Below are 23,606 nucleotides of genomic sequence, written 5' to 3' on the forward strand. Positions count from 1 at the left end.
AGTGTTCTTTGGTAATAATGGCAAAGCACTCCTAAGAGATACTTAGTTGGGAAATCGGAAGATTCATTTGTAAGACGCACAACTGGACACAATAGAATAAAACAACAGAATAAAAACAATGGACAAATACATCCTCACAGCTGTTCACAGGGAGCTAAATAGCTAACTATGGATACTGATGGGACTGGAAATGGAAAGAAATTGTTTTGCTCCGTCCCATCCTGAATCATTCAAATGAAACTGAGAAAAAGTTTGGGGAATCCCATCATGGTTGCACCTGCCATACAATGCATACAACTGTTTCAGAATTGCTCATGTGGAAAGCAGAGAAGGGGAAGCTGCGTACTGCAAGTTAGATGCAAGTAAGAAATTCTTCTTTTTAGATTATGCATAGAGGGCTTTGTTCTGAGCCAAATTGTCATGTAAAGTCTGGTAAATGGACTTTCCTCAGAGGTTGCGGGGAGGAATTCTCACCTTTAACTTGGAATCAGGCCATGAAACAAATGCTCCAAAATTTGAAGTAGCAGAGGCTGCAAGCCATTTAAGAGTATACTGAGCAATGATTCTGCATAATCCACTGCTCACAGTCCCCTCTTTTGCTCCCAAACTTCCTGTGCTGCCCTGTAACTGAGGGTAGAATTTGAGCGACTGAGTCAGATTTTGTTCTCTGTTATATTGCTGTACATATGGAGAACATAAGAAAGGCCATACTGGGTCAGACCAATGGTCCATCTAGCCTAGTATCCTGTCTTCCGATAGTGGCCAATGCCAGGTGCTTCAGAGGGAATTAACAGAACAGATAATCATCAAGTGATTCACCCCTGTCGCTCATTCCCAGCTTCTGGCAAACAGAGGCTAGGGATACTTCAGAGCATGGTTTTGCATCCCAGTCCATCTTGGCTAATAACCATTGATGGACCTATCCTCCATGAACTTTTGAACCCTGCTTTTTTGAACTCTGTTATAGTTTTGGCCTTCACAACATCCTCTGCCAAAAAGTTCCACAGGTTGACTGTGCGTTGGGTGAAGAAACACTTCCTTTGGTTTGTTTTAAACCTGCTGGCTATTAGTTTCATTTGGTGACCCGTAGTTCTTATGTTATGAGACGGAGTAAAAAACACGCCCTTATTTATTTTCTCCACATCAGTCATGATTTTATAGACCTTCATTGTATCCCGCCTAAGTCGTCTCTTTTCCAAGCTGAGTAGCTCCATTGGCTTCACTGGAATCACTCCAGATTCACTCCAGTGTAATAGAGAGCAGAATCTGGTCTACCATGCCAGTTACAGAAAACCAATGGGACAGATCTGTGGATTAATTTGAAGATGTGAAAAAAGTACCCCAGGGTCTTGCAAGTGTGAATTTACAGTTGTTGCCTCACCCTTCCCTCAGTGAAGCGGGATTCCCAGTCATGCAGAGGGACAGTGTGAGCATTTGCAACTAGGTAGAACCTAATAATTAACACAAGGAAATCTAGCCCATCCCTGCAGATCTCAGGGTACTGTCTGGAGAGCTGCTTCTTCACTCTGCTCCCCACATTGGTCCTGACAGCCCAGATCACTCCGGGTCCCTACCACAGCTCTGCAATGCCCATTTTCCCTGAAAAGGGTAAAAGCTGTGAAAAGGAAGTTAAATAGTATTAATAAACCCCATGGGCAGCAGGTGAACGATCCACTGGGAGAGCCTAGCCCTCGGCCCCGCCCCTTCTGCCTGACGCCCTGCCCCTCCCCTTTGGCCCCACTCCATCGCCGGAGCACAGAGCACCCACCCTTGCAGCCACCAGCCCCCCCACGTGCTCCGTGCCCTGGAGCGCCAGGCAGGCAGCACAGCCGGAGCACCCCCACCCCCCGGTGCACCAGGTGGGTGGTGTGACCGGAGCTCCCCCAACCCCAGCGCTGGGTGGCGTGGTCCCAGTGCCCGCATCTCCAGCCCCAGAGCGCTGCACAATGTGCAGCACAACGTGCCCCAGCTCCTGCAGCCCCAGTCTTGCAAGCAACAGCCCCGGCCTGCCTATCCCACTGTCTCCACCATGGAAGAGCAGGAAGGGAACTGGAAGCAGGCAGGAGGGGGGAGTGGGGCAGAGCATGGGCGGGGCCACACCAGGCTGTTTGGGGAGGCACAGCCTCCCCCGGCCTATGGTACCCGCCGCCCACGATAAGTCCATGAAGATTCTCACGGGGCTGCTAATGGGGATGCTACATAAAACAGCTACTTCCTGGATCCATCCCTCTCTGACCCAACACCCCTTTCTCTTGCCAATCTTTCTCTTGCCAATGTCATGTGGAGGTTTTTTTGTGGCTTGTTGGGACTCTTTGTCTGAAAGCCCCTCCTGCTCCATTCCAAGAATTTCAAACCCTTTATGTCCGTTTCCCTACTTCTTTACCTCCTTCCATGCCCTGGAGCGGAGAGGGGCATGTAGCACAGCTGGGATTGTAGTGTACTTTTTGTGGAGAAAAGGTTAAAAAATTCCAAAACACATTTTTCCTTTTAAAGTCACTGATGAACAAGGATTTAAAAGATTGAAGCAGGCCCACCTAGAGCAAACCCTGTATTCCCCAGAAACCTACTCCAATGCCCTTCGTTTCAATGACTGCTTCAGCTAATAGACAGTATTGCAAATAGCGTGTGTGTGTGGAAGCCAACAGAAAGTAGGCATCAGCAAAAATGCTGGCTCTTAACCCTTTTATGGACATGCCTTTGATTCTTTATATGTATTTTAATTGTTTGTTGATCTGACTAAATCTTTTGTTCTTATTTCTTGTCAGACAGACATAATTCCATGGGAAATAAGAACTCTGTACCCATCTGTACCTGAAGATGCAGAACAAAATGTAGAAAATTTATTTGTTAAAGAGGTAAATATCCAGCATTTGTACTCCTTGATTTTAAATAAGTCCAGTCACCTTTTTTGTTATGTTTAATTATATGAGTCTAATGGTGATTTCTCTTTTGTTTTAGTCACATTTTTAACCAGTATAATATTTTTGGGTGGCCTGGTTTGCATCTAGAAAACTTGCAATTGTATTGCACTTGCCTCTCGGATGTCATTGTTTTAGTCCTGCACAGCTGATCCTTTTGTATTAGGCACATTTCTTAATATGAGCACTGAACTCTGGAGCTAGCAAAACCTGGGGAGTTTTGTATTTCAAAAAACATTAGATGTTTTGTACTTCAAAAAACATTAGATGTTTTGCAGAACATTTTGGAACTCTTAGCACTAGTGAGATCTTGTCTCATCTTTATTTTATTTTGAGACCTATATTGTGGCCTTATCAGCTGATCACATTAGGGATGAGGAGGAGGGATTCTGCAGTATTGGCAGTGTCTGGAGGCATTTCACCTGTATGGTACACATGCAAGCAGAATGCTTCCGAGGTACTTGAGGAATGCAAGCAGGAGCACAGTTGGTCCCAGGGAGAGCAGGAGAGATGTATGGTTTCAAACACTGCTCGTGATTTTATGACTCCCCTGCAGCTTGTCTTAGAGAGATTCTGGCTGCCTCTTGCACAGGAGCTCAAGAGGTAGACAGCTCCTTGCACCTTTTCCACTGTGTGCTAAAGAAGGCAGAATGTGGCCTGACATTTGTATTAGAAACACAGATATATGAGAGCAAATTTCAGGCAGCTTCCAAATTACATGCAATGGTTTTACTTGCATGCACAAATAACCATAGCCCTTAAAATGTGTGTGCGCCCTGTTTTTTGTATCCAGAGGAGGGAGTTACACATCCAGCTTCCTAATTTGTATGGGCATTGACTGTTTTTGTATGCACCATGGCTGCATATATATTTCTGCAGGAAAACTCATTTGTACACAGAAAAGTAGGTAAATAAACTCAAAGGCCAGCCTGAAAATTTGGCTGACAGATTCCCATGCAGCATAACACTTTACAAGCTGCCCCTAGTTCTCTCTCCATCTGTGTGACTGGAAACTCACTGCCAGCTCAAACTCCTTCTCTCCCTGCCACCTTTCCAATTCTGACAATAGGGTTGGAGGAGGAGGCAAGTCATTATTTCCCTTCTTTTCCTTTCACCAGGGTGGGGTCTGTCTGTTCTAAAGTTTGAGGCTCCACAAATTGTAAAGCCAACACTATCCCCATTGCTGTGCTCAGAAAATGGAGTCTAAAAATGGAATGTAGCGCACAGTATCTGGGAATTATTACTGCTGAATACTCCAAGGAGGTGCTAATGACAAACTGGCACAACCCTAAGCCTTTTCTGCAACACTAGAGAGCCAAGAATAAGAGAGAGCGGTAGAATAATGGGGGGGGCGGGGAACAGCACTAGAGATTTAGGACTGTAGTGGGAGTGCTGTGCATGGAACAATAGTAGGTTGAAGCCCTTAAACTAAATTTTAAAATAGAAATACATGTGTTCCACTTCATGTTTCAAAAATATATAAAGTCAATAAGTTCCAAGCAGGAAATAGTTACCAATATCCAATCGTCTCCTTATTCTGCCAAGAGCGTAACGCCAAGTTCCTCTGGAGCTGGGGTATTATCCTTCTTGTAAATGAAGATAAAAGGTGTAGATATTCCCTTTCCATTCTGCACATAATTTCACCAGATACGGTATTACAAATGAAGGTCCACAGGACAAATTTATGGGTGAGCCCTCTTCTCTCCCAAGCTGGATATAGTCTTAATGGTAATGAGTATCAGAGGGGTAGCTGTGTTAGTCTGTATCCACAAAGACAACGAGGAGGCAAGCTGGAGGTATGTAGGTAAGTATAGTGGTCAGTAGGTTTCCAGTATAGGGTGGTGTTTATGTGACCATCACTTATTTGCACTGTAGTGTCCAGGAAGCGGATCTCTTGTGTGGACTGGTCCAGGCTGAGGTTGATGGTGGGGTGGAAATTGTTGAAATCCAGGTGGAATTCTTAAAAGGCTCCTTCCTGTGGGTCCATATGATGAAGATGTCATCAATGTAGCGCAAGTAGAGGAGGGGCGCTAGGGGATGAGAGCTGTGGAGCCATTGTTCTAAGTCATGTGGGTACCCATAGCAGAACACAAATCAGACTTCAGGAATGGTAACATACAAAAGCCAGTAGGAGAACACTTCAATCTCCCTGGACATTCAATAACAGATTTAAAAGTAGCCATCCTAGAACAAAAAAACTTCAAAAACAGACTTCAAAGAGAAATTGCAGAGCTACAATTCATTTGCAAATTTAACACCATTAATTTGGGCTTAAATAGAGACTGGGAGTGGCTGGCTCACTACAAAAGCAATTTTCCCTCTCTTGGTATTGACACCTCCTCCTCAATTATTAGGAGTGGACCACATCCACCCTGACTGAATTGGCCTTGTTAATACTGGTTCTCCACTTGTAAGGTACCTCCCTTCTCTTCATGTGTCAGTATATTTATGCCTGCATCTGTAATTTTCAGTCCATGCATCTGAAGTGGGGATTTTTACCCACGAAAGCTTATGCCCAAATAAATCAGTTAGTCTTTAAGGTGCCACCAGACTCCTCATTGTTTTAATGGTAATGGAATGCCTTGTGAGCCAACAGTTCTCATCTTCTTGTTGCTCTTAGTAGATTTTTTTTCCGGTGCCAATGGGCTATCACAACAATGGCTTGTTCTTTGAAGGCTGACAGGGGTCTGAAAAACTAAACTGGATTCCCAGATAATTGAAGATCCCAGAAACTTCGTAAGCCAAAGTAAAATAAGGTCTTCAGGTTCCATTTTTCTAAATCACCCCTAAAGGCCTTGAATTGTGGACCCCAGCTTTGTTGTTTAAGTTCTCTCTCATATTCTGCAGTACTCTGTTATCCTTCCTCACCGCCTCAGCCACTGCTTCATGGCCAGAGGCTAAAATATCCAAATAAACCACTGTAATTTCTTCTTCCTTTATCGTACTACTAGTCACCTCCATTTTCTTTTCAGTGCTGGTAGGGATCAGGCTGATCCAGGCACACATATATAAATCGGTCCCATCAATTTGTTAAATGAAAGTATCCATTTTAAAAATGGATATTTCAACCCCTCTTGGTGTTAAAGGAAGGATTCTCAATGTAACCTTGTACAGTCCTGTCTTCTGGAATATGCAGATAGCTTAGTGGTCCTCAACATTTTTCCACTGCCATTGTAAAGGATTATGGGATTGGATGTGTTACAGTTAGTGTTACAGTTCTGGGCCTCAGAACTTCCTGTGGTGTCTAACTGTAATATACTCTTCCCCAGTTGCAAACTGGTGTGCATAGCTAAAAGGGAGAGGGAAAAATCGGAGCTGAAGTCACTATTAATTTCTGTCTTTCAGCTTCTTTTACAAACAAACGTGAGACCAATGTTCTCTTTAAAAATGATGTCTATCACCTTGTTATATTTTGGGAGGAGTGTTTGTGCTGGAGCTGACCACCTGTCTGAGAAGGGAGAGATTGTGGCTGATTCTGAATCATGTGCAAGGGAGGAAGGAAAATGGTGCAAGTTGGTGAGGAAGTGGGTTGAGCTTCTCCAGCTTATGAGACTTTGCAATGGGTAGCAGCATGCCCAGTCCTTGTGCACCTTGGGTCTGATCCTTTGCCCATAGAAACCAGTGGAAAGGCTCCCAGGTACTTCAAGGGACATTGGATCAGGACCCAGAGCCCAAGGAGATATTTTGCCAGTCACACTGAACTCCCCAAAGACTGGAGCTGGGCTCTCGCCCCATCCAGGTCTTATCAAAGTGGATGGAGCACATGCTGCACCTTTTAAATGCCTATAGCAGTAGCTGCTCTACTCTGCGCTTCCCCAACATTCCCAGAAGCATGCTGCCTTCTTCAGCACTAAGGGCCTGATCCAGAGCGTGTTAAAGTCAACGGAAAGACTTCTTCAATGGGCTTTGGTTCAGCCAGAATATCTCAGGCAGCCAGAATACCTCCAGCTCCTGCCAGCTCTTCACCCCAGCACAGCTGTAACATTAAAAGCTATCCTTAGTTTCTTCCAAATGCAGTTTTTTGTCCAGTTATTCCTTTATGACTCTGTGACAAATGAAATTCATAAGAGAACTGGAAACTAAGTATTAACAGGACACAGCTGCTGATAACACCTTGCATGTGACATCTAAAAAATCTAACCAGCATATTTGAATAAAGGAATTTTAGGTAAATAAACCACAGAGTATAAAAATACCACTGGATTACAAGTGCTTTTTCTCCTAAAACAAACCTAATGGGCTCAATTCTCCTTTGTCTTGCACCTTGTGGAGTCATTTACACCTGTCCAGTGAATGTGCAGAGCGCTGCCATGTCAGAATGGCAACATTTTACACTCCGCACAGATGTCCCTATTTCTGAAGGGCAACAGAAAATCAAGCTTGTTTTGTAGAGTTGTTGGGTCAGAATAGCTTTCTTCTTCCACCTCAGAAGTGGTTGCATTTTAACTGTGGCTTTAAATTATCTTTACAATCCATAAAAATCCTCTTTTAAAGTGCTTTGAGATCCATTCAGATGAAAGGCAGTATATCAAAGTGAAGTAATAATAACTATTATATCCTTAATATTGAAATTTCATGTAGTAGATTTATGTGGTTTATTTCAACATACCTACTGTAGTAAGAATATTATGCATGTTCCTTTTAGTCTGTCAAGACAGGCTTCCTAATTGCAAAAATGGGGTAATACTCAGTTTTCCTTTAGTACCCAAGTCATTCACCATGGAGGATTTCTGTATTCACGACATTGTACCATATCTCCATAGGACTTGTAAATGTTATTGGTTATTAAACCAAGATCTTTATTAATCTTAATGCTAAAGAAGTAACCGCTTTACTACTAATCTCTCTATAATTATTGGAAGGGGTTCTATACCAGTGCAGTCAATTACTCAGGCCTTTTTGTCCACTATACATACTGGACACTCATTTTGTTCTTTTAAATTTCAAAGTCAAATTAAAACAGAAACTTAAGTTGGTAAGTGTCACCATCTAAAATAAATCAAAGGCTTTATTATCCATCATAATGAAGATTTTTTTTCAGGTTCAAAAGCTAAGTGTTTTCAATGTTTTAAAGAAGTAGTGTATCAGTACGCTGCCAACAATGTACTGAGGCTCTCTTACAGCCTACATTTACATTACTTGGAGAAGTAAGCAGTTTATTAAAATGTTGTACATTAATTGCATATTTTAATCTTTAGGCTTGGTAAAATCTAGGATTCTCAATCACTAATTTTTATTTTATATCTGAGCAGTATGACATTGGAGAGTTGTAAAAATGAGGTCCTGATGGCTTTTGGCCAATAGAGATGGCATCATGCTTTTCATATGAGTAGCGGGATTAACCTTAGAGTGCTGGCTAAATTCCAAACTAGATAATTCTAGTAAATTCTGCCAAAATCCCTTTGTAGTTTCCCTTGAGTATGATTCTTTACTTCCTGTTTTACAACTCTTTCTTAGTGTTGCCCATCTCTGTTTAATAGCTGCTGCTTTCCACCTCAGAGATGGCAGAATTTAAGTGGTGAATGAAGAGACATAATGCTTTATGAATCTAATATGTGTGTAAGGTGCTTTAGGATTCAAACACTGCATCCATCATTCCATGTTGTTGCTGTTATTATTATTATTATTATTATTATTATTAAATGAATGATTAATTGAGTACCTTCCCCAAGCTTGCAGAGATCTTAAAGAGAATGTAAACTGTGAAAGAAAGGGGAACTCTGGCCATTTTCAAGGGGTTTCTAGGTACTCTCTTCAGTTCTGCTTCTCTTATTTCATTTTCTTTTTTTCAAAATGTTAATTTGCATTTCAGGGCAAACCTGTAACATGGCTTCCCTATGAAGTGCCCCTTTCACTGTGGCAGCCATTACACTGTCACCAGCAACACAAACACTGGAAAGCTGCAGGTCCTGAGTTTTTGCTGGATGATCTCTCTAGGGGAAAGTCTGGCCAGTGGGGAAAGGAGAGAAGGGGAAAAAAAAAAGGCTTCAAAGCTGACAGCAGGTGGATGGAATAAGAGAGCTGATGCAAATGCGTGCCAAGCCTTCCCCATCCCATAACTAATCTCCTCACCCTACTAGGACTAAACATCCTTTTGGAATGACTCTCCATTAAGGTTAGGAGGCAGTTGTATCTGGCCCAAGGGCCTCAGCTGTTCCTGTGGAAGGGTTCCCTCCTTCTGATCAACAGGATCTTGTGTGTTTTCCTCCATAATTCAATACTTTCCCATCAAAGATGTTGATGAAATCAATACAAATATTTCCATATTTTCTGTGGAAAAATGTTCGGCTGGAAAATGTTCAGCCCACTCTGGTTTATAACAGACTACAATTCCTAACCACAACAGGCTGGCTAGAGATAAGGAGTAGCCATTGCTCTAAATTTACTTGCCTCTGTGATTTCTCTGAATGTTACTTGAATGTGCTTTTTGTTCCTTTATATTTTAATTTTGATTAGTCTCTTCTTGAAGAAGCACAAGAAACCTTTATATTTAATAAGTTAAAACATTGTGGCCTGCTCTATATATTGTTCATGGCTTTTTTAAAACACATCAGTAAAGAGCCTATAATGTTAACAGAAAAAGTCCTGTGTTGAGTCCCTATTACATGAATTGATTGCATCTTTTAAGTATTCTAATCAGTAATGAAAGTAGGACAGGAAAAATTAGTCCTTTCTTTAAAGGACTCAGTTTCTTTTTGTGTCTCAAATAGACAGTGTATGAAGTATGAATTAGTGGGTCTGCACTCATTCTGATCCAATTCACTGTATGATCTTTTTCACTGGCTCATGTAATACAGTATATATATATTGCTCCTCTGCAAATATTTACTTACTATGTCCCAGATGGTCACCAGACTGACTTAACTAAAGCTTAAACCACAGAAATACAATGGTGAGATTGTTTCTGTCCACCTGTGAGTCTGCAGAAAGGGCTCAGTTTTGCTGTCATTGGAGTCCATAGTAAAATTCCCACTGATATCAGTGTGCCATATTCAGGTTTGGGGTGTGATCCTGCAAGGTGCTGAGTGTCCTCCATTATCATTTAAAGTCAATGATTGCATTAGTCTGTCTGTCTATCATTTAAGCCATAATATATGATTCTATGTGCCTGTATGATCTGGTCACGTTTTCTCCCACTTTTTGTGCAGCACCATTGAATTCAGTGAGGGTGTAAATCAGTACTGAATTTTGCCCTGTGCATTCAGAATGAATCTATTACTATAGCAATTTGGATGTCATATATGTTAATATATTTCATTCAGCATTTATGTGGGAGGGGACAGCTTATGAATTTGCAGCTGTTTCCTTGTAATTTTGTTTCATATACCGTAAAATCAAAAAGAGATTTGAAAAAAAAAAGTAATTTAAAATGATCCTGTGCCTGGCTTGTGGGTGTTTTTTTGTTTTTGTTATATATATATATATAAAGATGTGGTCACATCTACTAAGAAGTTTTATCATTGACTTTAATGGGAGTAGTTTAGGCCAATGCTAAGCCCTTTTGAAAATACCACCCACAATTTAGAATATCATCAGACCTCACTCCAGAAGGCTGATAGTATTTTCCATATTAATGGCCAAAGTCTGACTGCTCCCCTCCCTGTCTGTGAATACAGAAGGCTCTACACTTAGTGACACCATGGTAAAGCGAGGACAGGCTGTGGAGAGGTCATGGTCGGAACGTTCCTTGGAGTGGGGTTTAGTCTCACTGACCTATTCCATCCTTCTGTCTCTTTATTGTCCATGTTCTCCTAACTTCATTCTGTCAAGCCTTTACTCCCTGCATTCTCAGTTCTCTGTTCCCCCGCCCCTTTGAGCTCTCTCTCAATCAGTTCTCTCTCTCATCTCCATCCCTCTGTTTTCCATGAGACCCTCTCCCTCTCCCCACTCTGAAATGTCCCTCCACCTCATACTGTCTCCTTCCTGTGGTTCCCTTTCATCACCCCCCAACCCCCACCATCACTGATATATCTCCCTCCCCCCCCTTCCCCCTATGTTTTCTCTTGTCCCACCTAAGGGGGCCACTGCTGCTGTTGAAGGGGTGTGCTCAGAGGGCAAGGTCTAAGTCCCATTATGTCAACTGCTTGTATTAAGTGATCTCCACTGTGCCACCACTCCTGCAGTCACAGAGTCTCGTGATGCAGATGGCAGCCCTGTTTTTCCTCAGAGGGCACTCCGATACTATAATGATGGGAGTCATACCTATCAGTATCTGGCTAGCCTGGGTATCCCCACTATAAATAGCTCCAGTTCTTCTTTCCCCCAAACAAGAGGACTGTTGGTGCTGGGCTTTCCGGGCCCCAAAGGCCAACTCTAGGTGGCTGATCCTGCAAACACTTCTGCTTAACTTTTTGCATGTGAGTAGTCCCGTTGAGCTTGACAGATAGATCGAATAAGGAGAGCAGGACGATAACCAGATAAATGGGTATAATTAGAAAGTTCAATGGGTAAGTTAAATGCATGCTGAAGTGCTTTGCAGGATCAGGCTGTTAGTTATTAGTACAGCCAAAATCTTTTTTCTATGATTAAAAACCATAAATGCCATAACTATTTTATCTGCAGATGCTAGTAACTGCAGAAGAGGAAGAATGGTCTTGTGGTCAAGGAGCCAGTAGCATGGGTCCATTAATATACCATTTAACTCTAATAAATTGACTAAGGGACCAAGCTTGCTTATGATGACAGAATAGTGGGGTAATTTTTTTTAACATACTATACAATTATTAATCCCTACAGTGTGCTTTATAACCACAATTTCCAGAAGTTTATGATATAATCTGCTCCATTCTCCTTGTTGCAACTTTATAGGCTACCAATAAAATACACATTTCTTGTTCCTCTCCACCAATATTTTCTTGCCTTGGCAATTTGAATCTTTGTTAAAATGAGTAACATGATAGTAGGTCGTAAATTAAACATGACTCAACAATGTTGTATTGTTGCAGCTAAGGACATCATGCCATACTTACCACATTAATAATTTTCTATAAAAATGAGCGGTACAGTAATTCTGTTCTACTTGACACAGCATAGACTTCAAATACAACTTGCATTCAGCTTTGGGCACCACATTTCAAAAGAGACATGAACATATTAAAGAGAGTTCAGAAGAGAGCCACAAAACCGACAAAAGGCTTAAAAGTAAGAACTATGAGGGGAAGTTAAGAGAACTGGAGAAATTCGGTATGAAAAAAATAGGACTCAGGTGAGACATAACAGTCCAGAAATACATTATGGGTTGTTATAAAGAGGATAAGGATCAGTCCTTGAGGACAGAACAAGAAGTAATGGGCATAAGCTGTAGCAGGGAGAAATTTAAGTTAGGTAGTACGTTAAGTCTAGTTACTGTGGAAGTTAGGTAATGAAGCAAGGTGCAAAGGGAAGACATAATTTATGTCAGTGGAGATATTCAGGGACACAAAGGTATCAATCTATCAAGGTGATATAGTAATAATTTAATAAATCCTTCCATGATGCAGGAGGATAAAGTCAGTAATCTACTTTAGGTTGCTTCCGCGCACATGAGTCAATTAAAAAACATCACCTTTGATTTAAATGGGAAATAGTGCTTTAAAACTCTAAGAAATATGAAATTGATTTTCCTTTAAGAATAGCACTACCAAGCTATGAAACAAGAGAATATGTGCTTCTGCTGGGGTTGTTTCTTTGTTCTGTAGCCTTTCCTGAGTGTGAATAAGTTGAAATAATCTATTTCTTTCCTTTCTTTTTAGGCTTGTAAATATTACAATTCTCAGTGGCACGTTGTGAACTACAAATATGAAAAGTATTCAGGAGATTTTCGACATTTACCACAGTAAGAACTTCACTAGTTTTCCATTTTCTTCTCCCAGTTTGGTACTGTTTCACTGAGTCATGCCAATCTTTCCACTTTCCCCGATCCTGTATGTGCTTCCTATTTGTTTTACCATAAACATACTGGGCCACATTTTAAAAAAAAAAAAAGGCAGAGACAAAGATCCATGAGCAAAATGTTCAAGACTCTGCAAACACCTTCACTTATACCTACTGAACACTTTTAATGTACATTCAAATCAAATTACTACTCTTGTATTAATATTTGTATGTGCAAAATACTGATTAGTTCAGACAAGTCTGGCTTTTTACTGTTACTAAAAAAACATAAATGTCAAAACTATTTTACCTGGGCCTAATTCTCCTGTCAGTTACAGTGGTGTAAACCTGGAATTACTCCATTAATTATTTAGTTACTCTGGATTTACACCACAGTAAATGAGGTCAAAATCTGCCCAATGCGTATAATGCAAGAGTGTATGTGCACACACAAACACTTTTGATGCTTCCAGTGGTCTTCTACTTTTTCAGTATTTGGTCATTGTGTGAATAATGAACTTTTCCATGACACATAGGGTACAAAATAAATTCATGGTTTCATTATAACCATTCGCATAAAACAAACTGACGTTCTGCAGCCATTGCGCATGATTCTTTTCTCATTTACACTGATGGAAATCAGGAGTATTTCTGTTGAGGTCAGTGGAGTAAGAGCAGTGTAAAAGTGGTATAAAAGTACAGGACAATTGTGTTGCTTGACTTCAGGAATAAGAAATGTAAGTCTTTGGGCCAAATTCTTTATCTTTAAGGTATAATACATGTGTAGTTGTTCCCAATACCACGTTTTCCTGACAAGCGGCTTATGCTTTAAACTAGGGATAATTATAGTGAGCAGCTAATTAAATTACAGAACACTGAAATGAACAACATTAACTCCATCTTTCTCAGAATTTGAGGCATAAAATTGTGATACTGTATTCTTGTAGAAAAGAGTGTAAAAAGAGCAATAAATAGCAAACAACAGGAATCGATTCTCTGGACACTGATTGGATTAAGGATGAGAGGTGGTACAAACTGAATCCATTCTTGTAGCAGTCTTAAGATTGTCTCTTACAGTCTTCTTCAGATGCTAGGCACACAAAGTCGTGTACTATAAGCCTTCCTTTGTATCCACAATTCCCCTCTTGTTTATGAAACTTACTATGAACAGAGAGTGTGTTAATCCTAGAGGCAAAGGAGAAGAGTGACACTAATTAGAGTTCTTAGATGCAGTTTTGTTTAGGTAACTTTTTACTCAGTGGGACAGCTTGTATTTTCTAATGGTCTGTCTGCTCAGGAGAGGAAATTGAAAATGCAACATTTTTCAGTCCAAGTTTGCAAGTACTGTCCCTCTTATGAAATATGCAACAAGCTGAACTGTTTCTCAAATGGAGTTTGCATTATTCTGCATGAAAGTAATTTGTAGTCAGTATGTACATTGTCTTCCATGGAGTTATGTTAGTCTATTGACACTGCTTTCAGCGTTCTCTATTTTTCACATCCACCTGGGATATTATGGGGTCTTCTAATCTTGTTTCCATATAATGGGTTATTGTCAAAACCAGAATAGTTTGCTTATATCACAGAGTGTAATGACTGAGAGAGCTTTTAGTGTACAGTCTCTTGAATCTCTAAAGAAAATTTACAGCAGGTCTGTCCAAACATTGCCCAACTGATAGCTCCACTGGCATTTGGACAAGAGAATTAACCTAATTTGCACCGAATGAGGCCAATTGCAGACAACCTCTTTTTTTTTTTTTTTAGTGCATAGGTACAACCTGCAAAACATCCTGCCAAACATTGCTCCAACTTGATCTAAACAGCATCTGCGTATATCATGATAGAGCATCACATACTGTGACCCTTGTAGGCTGCACCTCTATGTTAAAAATAAGGGTGGCCTCAAGTCATGCTAAGTGTCTCACATTTAGCCATCAGCCATAGTTTTGAGCATTTTTCACAGAGCTCCCTTCACACTGCACTGAGCATTTACCCTAAGCATTAACACCCAGACCCCAAACCAGCTGCGCCCACCCCACTAAAGCCCACTCCCCCAGCACCTGGACCCCCCTTGAGCCCCACACACCCAGACTTCCCCCTGCCGAGCCCCATCCCCTCCCTCACCCAGACCCTCCCTGCCGAGCCCCAACCACCTTCACCTGGACCCCCCTGCAAAGTCCCATTTCCTCTGCATCTGGAACCTCCCAGTGAGCCCCTGTACATCCAAATCCCCGCACACCCAGACCCCCCAACAAGCTACCTGCAGTGAGATAGCCCCACACAGAACCAGCTCACCCCCACACTTGGATCCCACACACACTAAGCCCCTCCACACTTGGATTCTGCCAAGCTAAGCCTGCCTGCCCACACCTAGTGCACCTGGCAAGGAAGGGCAGGACCCCAGGGTGTTTCTGGGGCAAGCCCAGCCCATGGACTGTATAAGGGTTGGGTGCAGCCTCACTGCTGAGTCTGTGTTTTGGGGGCGGGGCTGCAGGGTGATCTCCTACCTCAGTGCAACTAGTGACCTGTGTTCCCCACTGCCATGCTGGAGCTTTATTTATTGACAAAATTTGCAGAATTGCAGAATTTTAAAATATTGTGTGCAGAATTTTAAATTTTTTTGGCACAGAATTCCCTCAGGAGTATATAATGATACTAACACTTCCCTGATGCATCTGAAGATTGCATTAGCCTTTTTTATGGCCACATCACATTGGTGCCTCATAGTCATCCTGTGATCGACCAGTACACCCAGGTCTTTCTCCTGCTCTGTCACTTCCAATTGTCCCTAGCTTATACCAGAAATTCTTGTTATTAGTCCCTTAGTGCATGACTTTGCACTATTAAATTTCATCCTATTTCTATTACTCCTATTTTAAAGCTCATCCAGATCTTCTTGTATGGTATTTTGGTAATCCTCCTTATTGGCAATACCTCACAACATTGTGCCATGTGCAAATTTTATTAGCACACTCCCACGTTTTGTGCCAAGGTGATTAATTAATATGATAAATAAGACTGATCCCAAAACCAATCCCTGAGGAACTCCACTAGTAACTTCCTTACAGCCTGACACTTTCTCCTCCTTACACCACTTTCTTAAAAATAGGAACTATATTAACAATTCTCGAGTCATAAGTTATGGCCCCAAGTTTACAGATAAATTAAAATTCTTGCTATTGGGTTTGCAATTTCGTGTGCCAGTTCCTTTAATATATTTGGATAGAGATTATCCAGGCCCTTTATGTTTGAGTTTGGCTTCCACCTTGGATGTGGCAATTTCTACTTCCTCATTTCCATTAGCTACCCTGTCACTGTCTCTTAGCCCCTCATTACCCTTATTAAAAATTGAGGCAAAGTATTTGTTTAGGTGTTGTATCATGCTTAGATGATCTTTAATGTCCACCCCGTCCTCAGAGTTTAGTGATCCCTCTTTTTCCCTTGTTTTCTTGTTGTTTACAGAACCTTTTACTATTGGTTTTAATTTCCTTTGCAAGGTCCAACTCTGCTTGTTTTTTCCCCTACACTTTCTGAGCTCCAAGAGGTAGTTTTCCTTGCTGATTCACCCCATATTCCATTCCTTGTAGGCTTTTTGCTTTCTCTTAATCACCTGTTTGAGATACTTGCTCATCCAGGTTGGTCTGCAACTCTTCCCGACAATTTTTTTCCCCTTGCTTGGGACGCAGGCTTCAGATAGTTTCTTCAACTTTGACTTTAGTAATTCCAAGCCTTCTCTACATTCAGATCCTTTAGTTCTTCAGTCCAGTCCACTTTCCTAACTAATTCCCTTCAGTTTTCTAAGTTTGCCCTTTTGAAATCTAGGACCCTACTTGTAAACCTATTTTTGTTTATCCTTCCATTTAGTTTAAACTGAATTAGCTTATGATCACTCAGATCAAAGTTGTCCCCTACAACCAGTTCTTCTCTGAGGTCCTCACTTCCATCAGGGCAGTTTGTCATTTCACACACTTATGCATGATGTAGATTGATAGCTGCATAGGGAAGCACTTTTCAACAGGCTGAAAACTTCCCTGTTCTGAAAATAGCACTTTCTACTGGGAAGTGGTTGCAATTTGATGATAAATACCTAGAGTAGAAACTTGGGGCCAAATTCATCCCTGGCGAAGTTCCACTGAATTCAATATGTTACGTGGGTGATTAATTCAGCCCTCTGAGTATGAAGTGACATTATGTAAAACGCTAATTTTCCTCTGGATATGTTCCTTCTTTGAGGCTTTTTGCAGACCTTTCCACCAGCTAAATTGTATGGTGCTTTGATGTCTGTTCCCTCACTGCTTCTTTTTGCATGACTGTGCATATTGTGCTGTATTATGCTTTTTTTTCTTAGTGAGCATGGAGGAAACATATTACTGACTTTGAGCCTGAGTTGTGGCATTGCTTTCAGTAGGAGCAGGCTTTGATCCATTAGTAGGGTCTCTTTTTCATTTGCTAAGTAAAAAACCAAAATTCCCAATTGAGTAATTCAGGCTAAACTACTCGAGGTTCTGCATCTTTGCATAGCTATTTAGGTGGAGTATATGGAGTGTGTGCAGAATAGAAGAGACATGGTCAACTCTCTGACACAATATGTTCTCTCTACTGGTCCTGAAGAGTTAACAGCATGGCTAAAGGGGTTATACATCAAGATAGGACAAATGACTTCTTCTGTGGAGTGTGATACAGACAGCATTGATTGGATGGGCATTCAGGAGGGGCCATTGACGGTCCACCTGGAGAACTTCTGGTTATCTCAGCAGGAATTAATCTACGGCTGCTAAGGCAGTGCACCATGGATCAGCAGGTCTTTTAAAAATGTTCAGCACATGCTGAGTTTTGCTGGCTGGTGCAGAGGGGAGCAGGGCCCCACCTTCTTTGGGTTAGAAGGTATAGCCCTTGCATCCACTCAGGGCTGGCCTGCGTTGGCAGGAGCATTCATAATACTTCCCAAAGAGCTGGGGGAAACTCACTCACAGCAGCAGGAGGTATTGTTTCATGATTTCTGTGTGTATATAAAGTCTGCTGCAGTTTCCACGGTAAACATCTGATGAAGTGAGCTGTAGCTCACGAAAGCTCATGCTCAAATAAATTGGTTAGTCTCTAAGGTGCCACAAGTCCTCCTTTTCTTTTTGCGAATACAGACTAACACGGCTGTTCCTCTGAAACCTACAGCTTTACACACACCCTGTTCCACAAAAACAAGCAGGGCCAGAGCAAATGGCACACCCCTTGTCTCACTCCGCTGTCGACTGTAGCAGTTGGGTAGAAGCTTAAGAATTTTATCTAAAGATGTAACACTACAGGAATCCTTTTGGTCTCTCGGTTCTTTCACAAAAGAAAAAAAATCAAATAATTGTTACTTAGTTCAATAAGTAAATAACCTGTCCTGTTAGTACATCAGATTCTAAAGTGAATATGTATTAGCTAGAACCAGTGCATCTAAATCTTGCTAGCCATTTGCATTTGAGAAAGCTCTTTAGTCAATTTGGTACCCAAATTTCTCGAAGAACATTTAATGGTAAATTTTCAGGACTGAACAGCAGATTACACTCAGAACTCCTGTGAGTAAGAGTGGGAGTTGTTTAATAAGGTGCTGAGACTATTTCTTAAAAGAGACCTGCAAAGCATTTGAAAACAATTAGGGTTCTGCTTTCCCCCACCCCTCACCCAGCTTTATAATTTACAAAAGCTTGAAACCATTGTTTATTTTGGTTTTAGAGCATGATTGTTCCTTTAGGAAGGTTGAAACTGGTCTTCCCAGCTTATAATGGATAACCTCCAGGAGGGTTTATTCAGAATACTAACACCTTATTTGACAGGTGTTGAATCTTTATTCAAAGTGTTAATTAGTCAATGAAGTCACGTAGGTGTGAAAAAAAAACCCAAAACAAACTTAAGCCAAAGAGTTTTAAATAGTCTGATTAAAGAACTCTTTTATTGTCTCTGTTGCTCCACTTCCACTCTCTTGGCTTTTGTGACATTGCCACTTCATTTATAATAGGCCATTCCAACCTCGACAGGAACTGGTTTGCTAATGTTAAAAACAAGCAGCAAATTGTTTTGTTTTTTTCTAAACCCTTTCAGACTTACTTCATATAAAATAAAGAAGCAAAAAAGGACATAAGCCCTTTTATTTTATTTTCCTTCACAGACCATGCTTAAAAATTGCACTACAGTTATTGCAAAAAGTCTCTGAAGTTATGTGAGGCAGGGATTTGAGATATATGTTTGGGGTAAAGTTAGCCCAGGGTGAGGACCTTAGGAAGGAAATAACTAATGGATATGTTATTCATGAACTTTTACTTGAGTTTGGGTCTTTTAATATTTTGATTATTGTTGGCTTGTTTGTTTGTTTGAAGTCTGTTTGACATTCCATGTTTAACATTTTGTGCAGGGTTTTAAATAGCTCGGTAATAGTGTGGATTCTATAAATACATTTTTCTTTATACAGTACTAAGAATGGGGCTTGATGTGACCATCTTAATAGCTTGCCTCTTAATAGTCAAAGAGGTTTCTAAGGTGATGACCTTTAACCTTGGACAAGTTTAAAACAATTTAAATTTGTCCATTTGCTGGCAGCAAACATTTAAATTAATTTGTTTGTGAATAAAAAACATCCATCAAGATGTATTGTGTAGCTGGCTGACTGTTATTTAGGGCTTGATCCTGCAAGGTTTTGAGTGAACTGGCTCTCAGTGGGACTACTCGTGTGTAGAGTTAAGTGCATGTGTAAGTGATTAGCCTGATCAGGGCCAGAGTGCGAGGACACCATCCAGGAGATCTTGCAGGATGCTGCCAAGATCGACACTCCATGCTGGCACCGTGGCAGAAGATAAACGCCCTGAACACCTTCCTGATCCCCCGCATCTCGTTCGTCCTAAGAGGATCCGCCGTGGCCAAGGTAGCCTCAACAAGGCAGACAAGATTGTCCGGCAGCTGGTGAAGAAGTGGCTGTTCCTTCCTCAGAGAACCAGCAACGAGCTGGTCTATATCACCCACAGGCATGGTGGTGCCAATGTCCCCCGCATAGGCGACCTGTGTGACATCACGGTGATCACCCATGCCTTCCGCCTGCTGATGTGTCCTGACTCCATGGTAAGTAACATCGCAGCAAACGCCCTCCATGACGCAACAAAGAAGCGGATCGGCAGAGCCCCCTCCAACCAAGACACCGCCACCTTCCTGAGCAGTTCCCTGGATGGTGAATTCGGAAGGGACGGGCGCGACAGCGCTTCACTGTGGTCCCGCGCTCGCAATGCCACGCGTCGCCTGGGGAAGCGCATCGGCTGCCTCTGGGAGTGGTGCAAGGAGCACCAGGAGCTGGGAGTCCTGGTGCCGCAGATCAATGCCCCCAGCGCCAGGGGCATGCTGGCGAGGACCCTGAAGGCAGTCATCCACTCTCTCTACATGGAAACCCTGAAGCATAAACCGGACCAGGGTAAAGCCTTCGAACTGACCAGCAAGTGGGACGCCAGCAACCACTTCCTTGCTGGGGGCGGCTTCACCCGTTTCCCTGACTGGCAGTTCATTCACCATGCCCGGCTCAACTGCGTCCCACTCAACGGAGCCGTCCAGCACGGGAACTGAGACAAGCGTTGCAGGAAGTGTGGCTACTCCAACGAGACCCTGCCCCACGTCCTGTGCAGCTGCAAGCCCCACTCCAGAGCCTGGCAGCTGCGGCACAACGCCATCCAGAACCGCCTGGTGAAAGCCATCGCACCGCGCCTGGGGGAGGTCGCCATGAATGGCGCCATCCCCAGTACTGACAGCCAGTTGCGACCTGACGTGGTAGTCACCGACAAGGCCCAGAAAAAGATCATCCTTGTTGATGTCACAGTCTCCTTTGAGAACAGGATCCTGGCCTTCCGCAAAGCCCGAGCTCGTGAGCTGGAAAAATACCCCTCCCCCGGCCGACACCCTGAGAGCGAAGGGCTACGAGGTGCAGATGGATGCCCTGATCGTTGGAGCCCTGGCGCTTGGACCCCTGCAAGGAGTGTGTGCTGCAGACCTGTGACACCGGTCGATGCTACGCACAGCTCATGTGGCGCCTCATGGTCTTGGACACCATCCGATGGTCCAGGGACATCTACATCCAACACATCACATCCAACACACATGGCTGTGATGATTTAATTGGGGATTGGTCCTGCTTTGAGCAGGGGGTTGGACTAGATGACCTCCTGAGGTCCCTTCCAACCCTGATATTCTATGATTCTATGATCACCGGTCACCAACAGGAGGCGTGAGCCAGTATGACATCGTGCATCAACTATGGGAAAGGGACTGAGAGACTTTTTCCATTGGACATATGAACTGGAACCATAAACTCACTGAACATTAAATCCCACCAAATGAGGGTAAATCCATCCTCATCATCGTATCCACTCATTATACTCCACATCTAAACATAGCCATTATATGAACAACATACCCCCATATCTCAATGTCTGTACTTTGACCCGTTAAACTTTTACCCCCAATCGGGGAGATTGCAGATTATGTATTCCTTAGGCCACCCGTTCCTAAACCGAATTTCGCACCCCTTGATAATCTGTACCTTATTCGCTGATAACCAGAAACTTCTATGCCTAAACTCTGTACCATTTTCTTTTTACTTCAACATCACCTTAATAAACTTATTAAGTGCATGTGTAAGTGATTAGCCTGATCAGGGCCAGAGTGCTTAGCCACTTAGAGGACTGAATTGTTTTATGGCACTCATTAATAAGATGCCTGAGCACCTTCCACATTCTGAAGGCAAATACATGAAGCATCATTGCAACTTTGAGTGTTGAGTCATCCTAATATTTGGTGGGAAATGTATTGAGATTGAATATGGTGGAAAAAATCAAATATTGAAATTGTCAGATGAAAGAAGAATAATTGTTTTCACAAAAATGGTAGTGAAACAGTTGATCCACTCTTTCTACCAGCTCTAGCTGGGATGCTTCTTTTTGGGGAGGAGTGATCCAAAATCCTTAATAATTTGGGGTTTCTGACTGTTCTTACCGGTTATAAAGCAAAGACCAGAAGGATTTCAACTAAAGATAAAATTGGCTACACTTTCAAAAGATGTTTTTTACAGAAGCTCAGATATATTTACACTTACAGCATTAGATATATTTGAAGGTGTCCTGGGAGGTTTGCATCCTCAAAAGAGCAGTCACATAAAAAAGAATACTCTCTTCCAGTTATGAAGCTCAACATTAATAAGCTTTTTTTCCTGCCCTAGAAATGAATATAGACCAGAGAAATTGCCTTCACATTCCTTTGAAATTGATCATGAAGATGTTGATAAAGATGAAGTAAGCATATTGATTTTTTTCCCCACTGCTGAGTTATTTATTCGTTTAACATCAAATAAGTAATGATAACAGAGTCTCGTTATCTTCTGTGGAATGTTTCATATATTAGCTAACTCTGGATTTAATGGAACAGCTTTGTCTCTTATGTCATCATGTGCCCAGCAGGAGAATTAATAAAGTGTTTTTGAAAGGAATGTGAAGATTGAATTGTTAAGAGAAAGCAGATATTCAAATGCATCGTTCCCTTTGGTCTTAAACTCACAAAAGCATGTCAATGCAACAATAATGATGTCTTTTATATAGGATACCACATCCCACTCGTCTTCAAAAGGTGGCGGCGGTGGTGGAGGATTTGGAACAGGAATTTTCAAGTCTGGCTGGCTTTATAAAGGGAATTTTAACAGTACTGTAAACAATAGCATTACTGTTCGGGTAAGGGGACATCGTTATTCTTTCTTTGTTCTGTTTGGCTTTAATCCTCTACACGCTCCTCCCCACCCACCCGCAGCGGGGGAGCTGATGTTTTCAATTCTCATTTAGCTGTTTTCATCTCAAATTAGTTTGTTTAAATTGCATTTAATGATAGTAAAGTGGATGTTACTATTGTCTGCAGAGTAGCACAGTTGAAATGCAGTTAGCAATGGCATATTGTTTAAACCCTTTGAATAAAATATCCATGAAAACAATTTGCAGTACAGCAATTGTGTTTTTGTTTTCACTGTAGTCATTCAAAAAGCGCTACTTCCAGCTGACACAGTTGTCAGATAACTCATACATTATGAATTTTTACAAAGATGAGAAAATATCAAAGGAACCAAAGGGATGTATATTTTTGGATTCCTGTACGGGGGTTGTACAGGTAAGTCACATTTATTTTCATTCTATTATTTTGGAATGACATGGTGGGCCCAATCCTCAGTTTATGTAAATGGTTGTAAACTCTGTTATCTTTAGTGGAACACTCTTACAGATCTGGCTTTATATCATTAACTACAAATTTGATTGGAGGGTTTTTAATGTAAAAAAAAAGAGAGAGAGAGAATGATGCAGGTCAATGATGAGAACATACGTATAAGTCTGATACTGGCCTCATTTTCATTTGTAACTCCACTGATTCCAGAGAGTTACTCTTGATTTACACCAGTATAAGAAGGACAAAAGTAAAACCATGATGTTTTGTATAGAAATAGGAGTATTACAAGCAAACATTGATACACATACATATAAACTAACTAAATGGCTCTGGTCCTGCAGTAGGATCTGTGTGGGAAGATATTTACATCCATGCAGAATCCCACTGACTGCAGTGAACTCCACACTAGCATGAGGCTTAGCCGGTGTGGATGTCATTGAAGGATCTGGGACTAACATTCTGATAAGTACTGACATAATGGAGGATCTTAAAGAGGAAAGGCATGCTAAAGCCTGCCTTAGTCCTAAACTGATATCTTGGTAAGACATTTGCACTGAAAATCTGTGGTTGTATTTCTGAGGAGGGAGGCTTTAAAATCTACATGGTCATCGACTACTTTTT

The 23,606-nt window shown here is 41.7% G+C and overlaps 1 protein-coding gene across 18 annotated transcripts in view; it reads left to right on the forward strand.

Moving 5' to 3' along the window:
* The window catches only part of DOCK10 (dedicator of cytokinesis 10), a 245,032-nt gene that overhangs the window by 99,709 nt on the left and 121,717 nt on the right, over positions 1–23,606 (forward strand). For all 18 annotated transcript variants that reach the window (XM_073359912.1, XM_073359918.2, XM_073359919.1 and 15 more), the window contains exons 3-7: positions 2,766–2,855; positions 12,650–12,732; positions 22,000–22,072; positions 22,376–22,504; positions 22,797–22,931. In XM_073359912.1, coding sequence (XP_073216013.1) covers positions 2,766–2,855; positions 12,650–12,732; positions 22,000–22,072; positions 22,376–22,504; positions 22,797–22,931 — 510 coding nt within the window. The remainder of the gene's footprint in view (positions 1–2,765; positions 2,856–12,649; positions 12,733–21,999; positions 22,073–22,375; positions 22,505–22,796; positions 22,932–23,606) is intronic.

Source organism: Lepidochelys kempii, chromosome 9 (genome assembly GCF_965140285.1).
Source record: "Lepidochelys kempii isolate rLepKem1 chromosome 9, rLepKem1.hap1, whole genome shotgun sequence".
NCBI lineage: Eukaryota > Metazoa > Chordata > Testudines > Cheloniidae > Lepidochelys > Lepidochelys kempii.